This window comes from Pimephales promelas, chromosome 15 (genome assembly GCF_988280905.1).
Source record: "Pimephales promelas chromosome 15, fPimPro1.hap1.1, whole genome shotgun sequence".
NCBI classification, from domain to species: Eukaryota; Metazoa; Chordata; class Actinopteri; order Cypriniformes; family Leuciscidae; genus Pimephales; species Pimephales promelas.
Genome location: NC_142783.1, coordinates 34,817,793 through 34,831,921, shown reverse-complemented (window position 1 = coordinate 34,831,921; position 14,129 = coordinate 34,817,793). Strand labels below are relative to the sequence as shown.

The following is a 14,129-nucleotide window of genomic DNA, read 5'->3' as shown; positions in this document are numbered from 1 at the left end:
TATTATTGTCATTTATTTTATGAAAATACAGCTTTGATCACAGGAATAAATTACACTTAAATATAGTTTCTTTCGGCATCAACAGCCTCGACTGGTGTCCGTGTGTGTGACTGCAGCGCCACCTGCTGACCAGCACACACACACACACACACACACACACACACACACACACAACCGGCCCCTTAAAACACACACACACACACACACACTCCAAACAACCTCACTTTGGGCAATATTATACATCACATCACTTCTGTCCTGCCTTCAATATCTGTGTCTTCTTATTGAAATCAACCATTAAAACAGGCGATATGATTCTATAATGTCTAAAACTATTTTTACGATGCTTATATAAAATAATCAAAAGTATATCATTATAAACTTGTTATAGACGCAAAATAAAATACTAAACATTACCAAGAAGAAAAATCATATATTGAACATGACCTAAACTACATAAATGTGTCATTTGATATGTAAACACTTCAGTTTCATGTACTCATACACTCTGGACACCAAACACACTCCCTCTATAATCTCCACCAGTGATAAGAGGCGATACTGTTATACAGTTGTTTGGTTGTTATTGTATATATTTTCATTCATCATAATTAATATCTGATTTATTTATTGATGTGTGCAGCGATGCTAATTAATGAGCACAGCTCTCAGACTAACGCACCTGTTTCTCTGTTGCTGTCGATTCAATACCCAATAACGCGTAAAGATCCATCTCTAAAAGCTCCTTTGTTGACGTCATGATTTAATTTGACAAAATAAAACAATAAACGCGTAAAAATAATATCCTTGAGCTCCTCAGCGGTAGTTTGAAGACTTCTTCTGTGTGACTCGGAGTGTGTCTGTGAGAGCAGCGCAGCGCCCCCTGCAGCGCGGGAGGAACGAGTGCGGGCGAAGCTCGTTTACGTGGATTTTGTTTTAATACTTAATAAATATGTGCTTATATGTAATATAAAATGTACTTATAATGCAAAATAATTGAGAAGCACATAGTTTCATGCACAGTATCAAACTGTCTATAATGACAGAAGCATTAAAAAAATACATATGTTATTCCCGACAGTATTGGGTTAAATCAGACAACATACAGGTGAAGAAGACATGCGGCATTAAAATTAGATGCATGGGTTTCATTCATTCTTTAAGTCATTAAAAAATTATGTAATGGCAGTCACATACAAATAATAAACATGACAATAATCCAGCATAGTGTCCAAATATATTTTCTTGATTGAATAGCATACTGTTGCTGTCCTGCATGTGTCAGCTGACTCAGCCTAGCTCGTGCTCCATCAGCTTTTCTCAGATATGCGTGACGCTCACAGAGATTTACTAATAAAATAAATATGACATGTCTTGGCCTTATCATACATAATTCACCTCAAAACCAAACAATTTCTTATATTTATATATTGTATTTTGCATTATATGTATATATATATATATATACATACAATTATATAAAATTAAATGAAATAAAAATAATAAACTTCTTATTTAAAAAATGCATGAATATATAGCATATATATATATATATATATATATATATATATATATATATATATATATATATATATTCATGCATTTTTTAAATAAGAAGTTTATATATTATATTTTTATTTCATTTAATTTTATATAATTGTATGTATAGATGACAATTAAAAAAATAAGTTTATTCGTGTGTGTAATTATTTATTTTTATTTTTATGTGAAATATTTATATATAGCCTACATAGCAAAAAATTTAAATAACATTTAATTCAATCAAACTTTAGAGTTTTAGATCAGGAGTAGAGGAGATAAAAATAGAGGATAATTATAGTGTTGTTTAAAGGTCTGCTGCATACTTCTTCAATCTTCAGTAACCAGCTTGTTTCCGTAATAATTATAATTTAAATATAACTTTTTTTGCCTCACAATCCTGAGTTTTTTCCCCCAAAATTGTGAGTTTAAATACTGAAACACGACGATTATAAATTGCTTTGAATTCTGTTGTTGGCTAGTAGGAAAGCAATAACCAGAAGATGGCCAAGTGATTTGATGCCTGAAGAATGTGGATGTAATGCTAGCATTTATAATATGGAAAAGCTAACTGCGTCCATAATATTGGAAGTCGATAAATTTAACAATATCTGGAAAGGATGGCTTGAATATATTAAGCAACATAGAACGGATTTTGTTCGAGACGTGGTAAGGTCTGAATGTTTATGAATAGGCTACCTCTTAAATGAAGATGAAGAAAGCAAATTTACTATGCTGCAAGGATTGTCACATGTGAATAATACATACCATACCCCGGCTCCAAGCTACAATATTATTGTATTTTTTGTTGGTGTTTTTTTTTTCTTTGGTTTGTGTTTCAAAAATGAATGTCTTATCATTAAGAGATTTCAAGGTTTTTCTGTAAAATTTCTGTTTCTCTGTAAAATTTCAGTTTTTCTGTAAAATACTGTGAAAAAAACAACAATAAAATATAAATAGAAAAAAAATACTGAAACACAGACTTTTTTTGCAATTACGATGTTATCTCAAAATTTCGCCTTTTTCCACAGTTGTGAGTTTATTTAGCGTAATTTTGACTTTTTCTGCAATTGCAAGTCTTTATCTCAATTCTGACTTTATTTCGCAATTGCAAATTTTTATCTCGCAATTCTGACTTTTTCTGCAATTGCAAGTTTATATCTCACAATTCTGACCTTTTCCGCAATTGCAAGTCTTAATCTCGCAATTCTGACTTTTTTTCTTACAATTGTGAGTTTATATCTCGCAATTATGATTTTTTTCCGCAATTGCAAGTTTAGGCTATATCTCACAATATAGCTAGATTTTTTCTCTTACAATTGTGAATTAATATCTTTTTTCTCACAATCCTGGCATTATCTCTAAATTACAAGTTTGTGACTTTATAATAGGCAATTGCAAGTTCTAAAGTCCAATTTTGAGGAAAAAAAGACAACAATTGTAAGTTTGTATCAAACAATTCTAACTTTTTAACACATAATTCTGAGATAAATAGAAAAGGTCAGAATTGTGTGCAAAAAAAAAAAAATTTTTTATTCAGTGGCTGACACAAGATTCCACAGCGCACTGATACACTGTGCAGTGTGTACTCTTTAGTATGCAGTGCTCCAGTATCCCATTGCGAGTTAAGCCACGCCCCGCTAGTCTCGGGGGGCGTGGCCAGCACATGTGTCAGACGCAGCACAGCAAGAGTGAGTCAATTCAACCATCTCACTCTCATCCACCCAGAATGTTTCAAACTCTCAGGAGAAACACCCGCATGTGTGTCCTTCTCCTCACATCAGTGCTCCTCTGCATCACCCCATAAAGGACATTTACTGAATCAGGTAGGACAAGTCCATATTTCACCTCTTTATGATTGCTTTTGACCATGCAAACACATCAGAGTACAGAATTCGTTTCAATAATCTGCGATATTACTTTAGTAGAGTCCTAAATCTGTGTTATGCATCATGCATATGGCGACGGGAGGAGGAATCGCCATGTTTGTGAGATGAAGACTCGGTGTCGGTGGCTTGTGTTGTTGAGATTCATCTACTGAACATCTGAGCACGGATACAATCACAGTTGCGTTTATATGAAGCCAAGCAGCTGAAGTCATGTGTCATGAACGTGTTTGTGTGTGTCGTTTGTGTCATGAACATGTTCGTGTGTGTTGTTTGTATCACTCTGAGGGTTAACAGTTTGTTTTCATCGAAGAAAAGTTACAGTGTCTGCTCTGTAAAGATGGTTTTCACAGAACTGCCATCGTGGCAGTCATTCGCATTTCGCAGCCTTGAGTGTTCTTGTCCCAGTCTGGGATTGACTGGACTTGACTGTGTGGGTGTAATGCATCAGCATCAGTGTGGGAGGTGTGTGTGAAGATCAGATGTGTAGGAGAGGCTTCTGAAGAGCCTCAATCCTCTCACTTCTCCCTGTTGAACGGGAGAAAAGTCTTAAGGGTTTGGCGATACAAATGTGGTATCGATCCATCCGATTAGCAGATCGCCGATACCGATACTTCTTACTTTTAAAATAATGTACTTTCCTGAAGGGGAAAGCAGTGTCATGATTTTTTAAGTGAAAGCATTAATGTTAATATGCTAAATCTGAATTTATTTTCATGACCATAAAATATTTTGTGATTTGTTGACGCAATTAGTTAAACTCTTAAAACATGTTTTTTTTTTGTTTTTGGTAAAACTCAACATTTTTACCCCCAAATTTTTTGGGTAAAAATTAACAACAATCTCAAACAAAATCTCAGCAAAAAAGATTCCTAATGGGCATTTTTTTTTTTTTGGCAGAAATTCAATAGAAGAACCATTTTTGGTTCCTCAAAGAACCTTTCAGTGATTAAGAACCATTTTTTTTCATAGTATATTAGTCTTATATGATATGGACTAAATCTGTACTTTTCACACATTATTCGCACATTATAAGTTTGTCACAAACACACGTGATTGTATTGGAAAGGTTCTTCATTGTAGGTTTGAACCTACACTTTAGGTTCTTCATTGAATCATACATGCCAATAAAGAGCCTTTATGTTTCAGCATAATTGTAGTATTTTGTCAGTCGCTGGTCATTTGTTGTAGTTCTGACCATAACTATTGATTTCAAGTGTCTGCAAAGGCAAATATGGGCATACAGGTGAAACTCAAAAAATGAGAATATGGTGCAAAGTTAATTTATTTTAGTAATTCAACTTAAAAGTTGAAACTAATATATTATATAGACTCATTACATGCAAAGTGAGATATTTCAAGCCTTTATTTTAGGGCTGTGCAAACATTAATTGCGATTAATCGCATCCAAAATAAAAGTCTGTGTTTACATAATATACTTGTGTGTGCTGTATATATAAATACCTATGCATGCATGTATACATTTAAGAATTATTTGCGCTTACATTCTGTATATATATATATATATATATATAGAAAATACATAATTCTACATTTAATACATAAATACATTTTCTTAAATATATACATGCTTGTGTGTGTATTTATATATACAAAATAATTATATACAGCACACAAAAATATATTATGTAAACACAGACTTTTATTTTGGATGCGATTAATCGCAATTAATTTTTGCACAGCCCTACTTTATTTGTTAAAATGTTGATTATGAAAACTTTTCACTTTGGAGTTTTTATAAGCTGTAATTCATAATCATCAACATTATAACAAATAAAGGCTTGAAATATCTCACTTTGCATGTAATGAGTCTATATAATATATTACTTTCACCTTTTAAGTTGAATTCCTGAAATAAATGAGCTTTTGCACAATATTCTTGTTTTTCGAGTTTCACCTGTATGTGCATATATAATACGTTTATGAGGCGATGCATCAGTGTTTTTATTGTTCTGAATGATGTCTAAATCTCCTGCTGATGATGATTATGAATAATTATAAAGTGAGAGGGTGGCGAGAGTGTTTAGTTTATTGAGGTTGAACAATAGTCATCAAGCTTTGCTCTCTGCATGCTGTTATCATATTCTGGCATGATGCGTGGTGTTTTATGTAAGTGTGTGTGTATTAAATGGCTCGTTTGCAGCGTCTGACAGGAAACTGCTGCTGTTGTTCCCATTAGATTGTGTCATGTAATCGACAGCCGGGAACGCGTGAGATGAGCGAGCCGTGAAGTCTCTGCACTTATATGGCTCTCTCCACTATTGAGCAACTCGTTTCACATCATCTCACAATATTCGCAAGTTTGTCACAAACACACGTGATTGTTGTTCATATCGCCCATGACCTCTAGCTCAAGGTCAGCACAGAGAAGAAGATGCTTTAGTGTCTGCATTTCTTCAGAGAAATAACCTTCAGATGTTTATGGAGAAAATATAACAATACAGGGTTTTTGGAAAAGAAGAAACGTTTTTTTGTTGCAATATTTTCATGACGGTTTCACCTGCAAAAATAGCAAAGCAATTGGGTTTTAAAAGTTAACTTAAAATGGTAAAATTATTAGTAAAGTAATGTGGTATTTATTGTGCCATTATTTCTCTAGACAACTCCATCTCTAAATAGCTATGCAATTGGTTTTTTAAAGTTAAAATCTCACAATTCTGACTCTTTTCTCTTTTAGATTTGCACTTTTAAATCTTGTTGCTAAAGTTGTAAAGTCTAATTTTGAGGAAAAAAGACAACAATTGTGAGTTTGTATTTAACAATTCTAACTTTATAATGCACAATTCTGTAAAAAAAAAAAAAAGAAAGAAAAATGTTTTTGAGCTAAAAAAAAGCAAAAAAATACTAACCCTTTTTATTTGTTATTCAGTGGCGGAAACACGCAGTGTTAAAAAAACAACAACAATTCAATTCGTTTTTTAAAAGTTAAAATGTTAAAATGAAGTCTTAATATTAGCAATGCAATTTTATAAGGTTAAAAAGTGATTATCAAAGGAAAATAATTATGAAAATCAGTGTATTAATAATCCTGATAGTAATGACTTATATAATCTGTTTCAGCGGCATAGGTTTGATTTTGAAATTGACGGGGACATCAAAAAATAAATATATTTGAAGTTTTGAAAGAAATGATTGTTAGGGATATATCAGTGTCACTGGATATTGGTAGGACACGTCCCTCGCGTCCCTACTGAACTCTACGCCCAATGTTGTGTAGAAATATGACCTGATTTTGACTTTGAGGCTTTTGAAGACGTGTTTCTCATTGTTCTTTGAGTTTCCCTTCAAGTGAAAGCCTTTCCGTCCGGGCTGGAAGTGTGTGTGTGTGTGTGTGTGTGACCCGAGGGCTGAAGTTTTCAGGCCTGTAGAGTGACGAAGTGAAGCACATTCCAGTCTCTCTCACACACACACACACACACACACACACACACACACACACACACACACGAGAGATTCTTACAGGAATGTTTACGCAATTTGTCCACAGGCAGGGAGTGTGTGTGTGCTCAATCTCATGTGAGGGCTTTTACACAACAGTGTGTGAGGATGAGGGCCAAATAGGGGCTTTTACACAACAGTATGATTGGCAGTTCATCAGATTGTGTGTGTGATTTCTATCAGCTTCAGGGATGAGGGTGTGAGTGGGATATCGTGTACAATAATATCTCGATTGTTGTTTTTAGTGATGTGTCATTATCTGATATTATGTCTCTCTCAGAAACACACACATTCACAACGTGATGTAGTCTAGGTACAGTGTGTGATTTACTCTATTAAAACTAGAGCTGTCAAACGATTAATCGCACACAAAATAAAACAATATGGTGCAAAAGTTCGTTTATTTCAGTAATTCAGCTTAAAAGGTGAAACTAATATATTATATAAGCTCATTACATGTAAAGTGAGATATTCCAAGCCTTTAATTGTTATAATTGTGATGATTATGGCTCACAGCTTTCCACAATATTCTAATTTTGTATTAATCTGTAAGCCATAATCAGTGACATTATAACAAATTAAGGCTTGAAATATCTCAGTTTGCATGTAATGAGTCTAATATAGTAGAAATAAATGAACTTTTGCACCATATTCAATTTTTTTGAGTTTCCACTGTGTGAAGAATATCAATAAATTAGGAGGTTCATTGTAACATTTCTTAGTGTTCATTCTTCACATTCACTTTAAATCCACATTACGGGAATGTCTGGAATGTTCCTGCACTCTCAGAAAAAAAGGTACAAAAGCTGTCACTGGGGCTGTACCTTCTTAAAAGGTACACTTTTGTCCATTTTAGGTGATAATATGTCCATTTCAGGAGCTAATATGTACATTTTAGGTGCTAATATTTAGGTGCTAATATGTACATTTTAGGTGCTAATATTTACATTTTAGATCCTAATATGTACATTTTAGGTACTAATATGTACATTTTAGGTGCTAAGTACATTTTAGGTGATAATATGTCCATTTCAGGAGCTATGTCCATTTTAGGTGCTAATATGTATATTTTAGGTGCTAATATGTACATTTTAGGTGCTAATATGTTCATTTTAGGTGCTAATATGTACATTTTAGGTGCTAATATGTACATTTTAGGTGCTAATATGTTCATTTTAGGTGCTAATATGTACATTTTAGGTGCTAATATGTTCATTTTAGGTGCTAATATGTACATTTTAGGTGCTAATATGTACATTTTAGGTGCTAATATGTACATTTTAGGTGCTAATATGTACCACTAAGGTACCAATATGCAGCCTTTGGGTACAAAAGTGTACCTTTTGAAAAGTTACAGCCCCAGTGACAGCTTTTGTACCTTTTCTTCTGAGAGTGAAACACGTCTCGATCTAAACCGCTTTGAGCTGAAGTCGTGTTTTCCCTCGGCCGAACGAACTGGGCCAGAAAGAGGAAAAATGAATCCAGTGCCAAAGATGGTCTGGCACTTTAGTTTGGTTGTGGCATGACGGCTCTTTTGTCCACAGTCGATGCGCTGACGGGACAGATTCCAGCGCTGGTGTGTGTGTGTGTGTGTGTGTGTGAATCAGATATGGAGTCTGAAGTAGAGATAGGGTTGAATCAGCAGTTTAGATGGATACGGCTGGATGTGCAATAGACGTTATGTAACAAACACGAGTTTATGTTAAGAAGTCAAGGATCTTCCGAAATACTCTTGCTTTTCTTTTTTTAAAGGGATACTCCAATTTTTTTTGGAAATAGGCTAATTTTACAACTCCCCCAGAGATAAACTGTTGAGTTTTACCGTTATTGAATCCATTCAGCCGATCTCCGGTTCTGACGGTACCACTTTTAGCATAGCTTAGCATACATCATTGAAGTGGACAAGACCATTAGCATTTCTCAAAAAAGAGTTTCGATATTTTTCCTATTTAAAACTTGACTCTTCTGTAGTTCGTGAACTAAGACCTAATCAAGAAACTTTACCGCCGTGCCATGAGTGCAGCAGGCGTAAGGATATGACACAGCGCCTGAAAATAGTCCCCAGGTTGGTAACTTCCAATGTGACCGGGACTAAGTTTGTGTAGTTATGTTGATGTCATATCATTACGGCAGTGAAGTGTCTTGATTATTACGCAGGAATGAGAGTATAGCTCTTAGCCATATCAGCCGAGAAAATCGCAACTTTATATTTTCCGTCTGCTGTTTAAACAGGAAAAATGTCGAAACACTTAGGTCATTTTTTTTTTTTTTTTTTTTTTTGAGAAATGCTAATGGTCTTGTCCACTTCAATGATGTATGCTAAGCTATGCTAAAAGTGGTACCGCCAGAACCGGAGATCGGCTGAATGGATTCAATAACGGTAAAACTCAACAGTTTAACTCTGGGGGAGTTGTAAAATGAGCCTATTTAACAAAAAAAAAAGTGGAGTATCACTATCCCTTTAAGCGGCTGATTTGGAAAATTAAGTTGTTTGTTGTAGCAATCGACCAGTGTTTTTGAAAAAGTCTCTTCTGCTGAATTTATTTAAGCAAAAATACAGTAAAACAGTGAAATATTATTATAATGTAAATCATCTGTTTTCTATGTGAATATACAGTAAAGTGTAATTTATTCCTGTGATCAAATCAATCATTACTCCAGTTTTCAGGATCACATGATCCTTCACAAATCACTGATGATCAAGAACTTAAGAACTTAATTTTTTTGACGATTCTTTGAATAAAAAGTTCTAAAAAATAACAGCATTTATTTGAAATCAAATCTTTTGTAACATTAGAAAATTAAATGTCTTTATACTGTCACTTTTGATCAATTTAATGTGTCCTTTTCTATTAAAAGTCCTCCTGACCGCAAACTTCTGAACACACGTATACATAAAGATGCTCAATTAAAATGTGTTTTATTTGTCATAAAAAAAAATTAATTACCTGCCTCCACTCACTCACTCAGAGATCCTCTGGTTGACGATCACACGTTGATCTGATTGGTTACGTGTTTTTGAGACTGTGTCTTTTAAATAAATGTATGAAAAGTTTGAAGTTGCTTAACTTATTTTGGTGAGTTAAAGCAATGTAAAACGTGTCATAACTTAGGCTATTATAATTTCCAGTACATGATGAGTTTATGGGTGTTTTCCTGTAATGCTTTCAGCACATATTTAACAGATATGCTTCATAATTCTTAAGAAAGGGCTTCAATCATTACCGGTACTCTGTAAAACACTTATTGGACCAACGTGAGTCAGAAACTGGTCTGAACCTGCGTGAAGAAAGAGGAGAAAAGCTCATAATTGTGCGAGTCTGGACTGATCATCCATCGCCGTGTGGTTTTATTCTTCCTTCCTGTGCTTTAATTTCCTCTAAATATGGGCCGTTCTCCTCCATATCAGTGTCAGCGTTTCTAAACTCCTGAAACGCCTCCATTATATCTTCAGTTTCGAACACGTCACAATATTCCCCATTATAATAATTAATGCGCAGAATAAAGGGGCGGGGCCTGGTTAGTTAGTAGTGTGTTAAACTGCCAGTTATGGAAAGGGGCGGGGCATTTCCCAAACACACTCAAAGCGATCAACCAATCACAACACACTGATCCAGCCGACCAATCAGAGCACAGTGTGCTTTTCAGAAGGAGGGGCTTCATAGAGACAGGAAGTAAACAGAGCGTTACTGACAGACTGGGAAGAGAGGAGCCGCAACAATGGAGAATATGAGAGCATCAGAGGTCCTTTGTATTCATCATGCGTTTTGCTGCTTAGAAGTTGCTTTATATGTACGACCAGCACCAAATGTGGAGTAATGACTCTTTTCTAGCGTAGAATATGCTGTTTGTCAAATATTTATTTCAGTATTTTACCCCATATCGTTCGAAATCAGTTTTCATTACAATATTCATTTCATACAATAATGGGGAAGAAAATGCATTAATCCCATCTTATTTTTATTTATTTATTTATTTATTTATTTTTTTAACAAAATTCTTTGCTTTTCTGTATTCTGTGTTTTATGTTTCAACACAAATTTATCATCAAAAATCATCTAAAGAAATGAATTCATGAAACGTTAACAGTTAAATGTTTTTTTTACATTGAAATCACATGAAAAATAACAAATAATTTACAGCAAAAACATTGCATTTTTATTTTTTGTCGAAACAGTTCTACACAACAGAACTTGCATACTGTATAAATTATAACAAATGAAGAAATATCATGGTTTTATATATATTTTTTATATTATTTATTAGTATTAAATAAGGTGCTGAGCAACAGAACTTGCATATTGTTTAGGCTACATTAAAATGGATGAGAATATGTTTTATGATATTCCTTATAACAAGTTATTAAGCTATTATATTAATAATTTATTAAAACATAACATTGATTTATTAATGTGACCACCCTACATATAGTTGGGTCACATAAATATTAAATTATTTGTATATATTATTATTATTTTACCTACATAAGACTATTTCCATTTAGATGTAATATATCTTTTATGTAAATGACTTTATGAGTTTGAACTCTGAGTGGCGGTTGGAAGAGTATAGTTACCATGACGATTGCCGCCATCCTTCCTCAGACATACCGCTATTTACTGCTAAGGTTTGTTACATTCATTAAATTTACATCACACTGTAATTGTTTTAATGTCCAAATAATTTGTTTAAATTGTTTTTATTAATAATTTAAGATGCTTCTGTTCTGTCAGAGAAGTCCATTCGTGTAGGCCTAGCTGCTAGTTACCCATTTACCTGGTCTTGATTTATTAACGTTATTTACTTATTGTGATTTGATCTAAGTATCTGTGTATGTATTATTTATTTCAACATATTTATAAATACTGTCAGAGAAAGTCCGTAGACGGGCTTTTATACTGTGATTCAAAGTGTCTTAATGACTCGTCTCGGAATCGGAAGCACAATGTTTATTAACAGACAACAAAGAGCATGTTTTTAAGCAGCCCTTAACTCTAGTCTTTCTCCGTTTTTAAACTGGGCCGTTCACACAGAACACATCTTTGCGTCTAAAAACCGCTCAGGAACTGGTTAAAAACGAACGCGTCGCGAGCTGGTCTCGAGCTCGAGACGCACCCTCTATGAGACGCACACGCTACTCTCACAATGCTTGTCCCGCCTCCGGGCTTTTCTGATTGGTCCACTATTTTGAATTGACATTGATGAGCGGCAGGTTTTTTGGCCAAGTAGATTTTTTTTTTTCTCCCTTCACATTTTATTTAAATAAATCTGTTTTATTCAGACAAATTGTCAGACGCTCTGTTGAAGAAAATGGCTCTCTGTGGATCCTTGAGATTCTAGGTTTGACTGTGTCACCTGGAACCGGTCGCTGTGGAAACGGAGCTCCTTCACAAGCCTGAATTAGTTTTTATTTTTATTTATTTATTTATTTTTGTATTTTTGGGTATTTTTAATCAAATAAATGCAGCCTTGGTGGACTTATTTTAAGTCTTACCAATCCAAAACTGTTGATTGGTTGCTCAGCACCTTATTTAATTATAATAATAAATAAATGTAATGTTTTAATAAATTGTATTATTATTATTACTTTTAAATGTACGTTGTGCTACACAATATTTCCTTCATAATTTATATAGTTATAGTTGAGCTGATCTTTTATTTTGGTGGTCTGTCATGAAGAGCTTTGAGCTTCTGTGTGCGTAGATGAAAGTATTACTGTTATTGTCTGTCTAATTGTTTTCTCTGCTTTTTGTCTTCGCAGCGCCTTCCTCTCTCCTCATCTTCATCATGTCTGTGAAGTCTGACGGCGTGCAGAAGAAGTGGTTGGCTGTGAGAGGTCGCCTGGGCTCGTCTCAGGACTCGGACGGCTCTCAGGAGGCTAACCTGGAGAACGCCGAGGCCGAGCTGTGCATTCGTCTCCTGCAGGTGCCCAGCGTGGTCAACTACTCCGGCCTGAAGAAGCGTCTGGAGAAGAGTGACCAGGCCTGGATGGGTCAGTTCCTGGAGCTCTCGGGCCTGGACCTGCTTCTGGAGGCGCTGGACCGGCTGTCGGGTCGCGGATGCTCTCGGATCGCGGACGCTCTTCTGCAGCTCACGTGCGTTAGCTGTGTGAAGGCCGTCATGAACTCGTCCGCTGGGATTCACTTCATCATGGATAATGAGGGATACGTGCGCAAGCTGTCTCAGGGTATAAAGAGCCACTCTCACTGTCTTAAAGGGATAGTTCACTTTGAAATTAATTTTTGATATGTTTTATCTTACCTCAAGGGCATCCAAGATGTAGGTGTCTTTGTTTCAACAGTACTTTCAATTTTTATATTTTTAGGTCAAACCGTTCTTGTCTGTCATATAATGCAGGTCTATGGTCACCACCTCAAAGAGCATGCACAGAGAAGTCCAAATTAAACATGATTTAATGACTCGTAAATGTAAGTACACATTGATGGCCTAAGACATGAAACGAGCGGTTTGTGTGAGAAAACCAACAGTATTTATATCGTTTTTACCTCTTGTAACCACAGCCACGTCCAAGTGATCTCCACGGTTGCGAATAAATTCAACGTTGTCTGTTGATATTGATATTGCGATTTCCTGTATATCTAAATATATTTAGATCTTCACAGTGAAAGGTAATGCTTCCCAAATCTCTGTGTAAACAATGAGTCACGTACACCCGCGAGAGATCACTTCCGGCGCTTGAAAGATCACTTGGACGTGGCTGTGGTTACAGAGGTAAAAACGATATAAATACCGTTCGTTTTCTCACACAAACCGCTCGTTTCGTGTCTTAGGCCATCAATGTGTACTTACATTTACGAGTCATTAAATCATGTTTAATTTAGACTTCTCTGTGCATGCTCTTTGAGGTGGTGACCATAGACCTCCATTATATGACTGACAGACAAGAACGCTTAAAAAATATCAAAATTGAAACTACTGTAGAAACAAAGACACTTACATCTTGGATGCCCTTGAGGGAAGATAAAACATACCAAAAATTATGTTTAAATTAAACATTTCGGTAACACTTTACAAAAAGGTTAATTAGTTAACTACCTGAGTTAAAGGGATAGTTCGCCAAAAAAATGAAAATTAGCCCATGATTTAGCCTACTCACCCTCTAGTCATCCGAGGTGTATACGGCATTCTTTTTTCAGACGAATACAATCTGAGTTATTAAAACATTAGTCCTGGCTCTTCCAAGCTTTATAATGGCAGTTAATGGCCGTTTCTGTTTTTAGAAAA

At 35.0% G+C, this 14,129-nt stretch overlaps 2 protein-coding genes across 11 annotated transcripts in view; one reads left to right on the top strand and one right to left on the bottom strand.

The window, feature by feature from the left end:
- dnajc17 (DnaJ heat shock protein family (Hsp40) member C17) overlaps positions 1-874 on the bottom strand; it is a 42,932-nt gene extending 42,058 nt beyond the window's left edge. The window contains exon 1 of the mRNA XM_039663083.2: positions 683-874. Coding sequence (XP_039519017.1) covers positions 683-760 — 78 coding nt within the window. The 5' untranslated portion in view covers positions 761-874. The remainder of the gene's footprint in view (positions 1-682) is intronic.
- A 2,324-nt stretch (positions 875-3,198) lies between these two features.
- inf2 (inverted formin 2) overlaps positions 3,199-14,129 on the top strand; it is a 38,288-nt gene continuing 27,357 nt past the window's right edge. For all 10 annotated transcript variants that reach the window (XR_016146726.1, XM_089120612.1, XM_039662943.2 and 7 more), the window contains exons 1-2: positions 3,199-3,365; positions 12,646-13,071. Coding sequence is in view for 9 of the 10 variants with exons in the window: in XM_089120612.1 (XP_088976738.1) it covers positions 12,672-13,071 (400 nt within the window). In the remaining variant the exon portion in view is untranslated. The remainder of the gene's footprint in view (positions 3,366-12,645; positions 13,072-14,129) is intronic.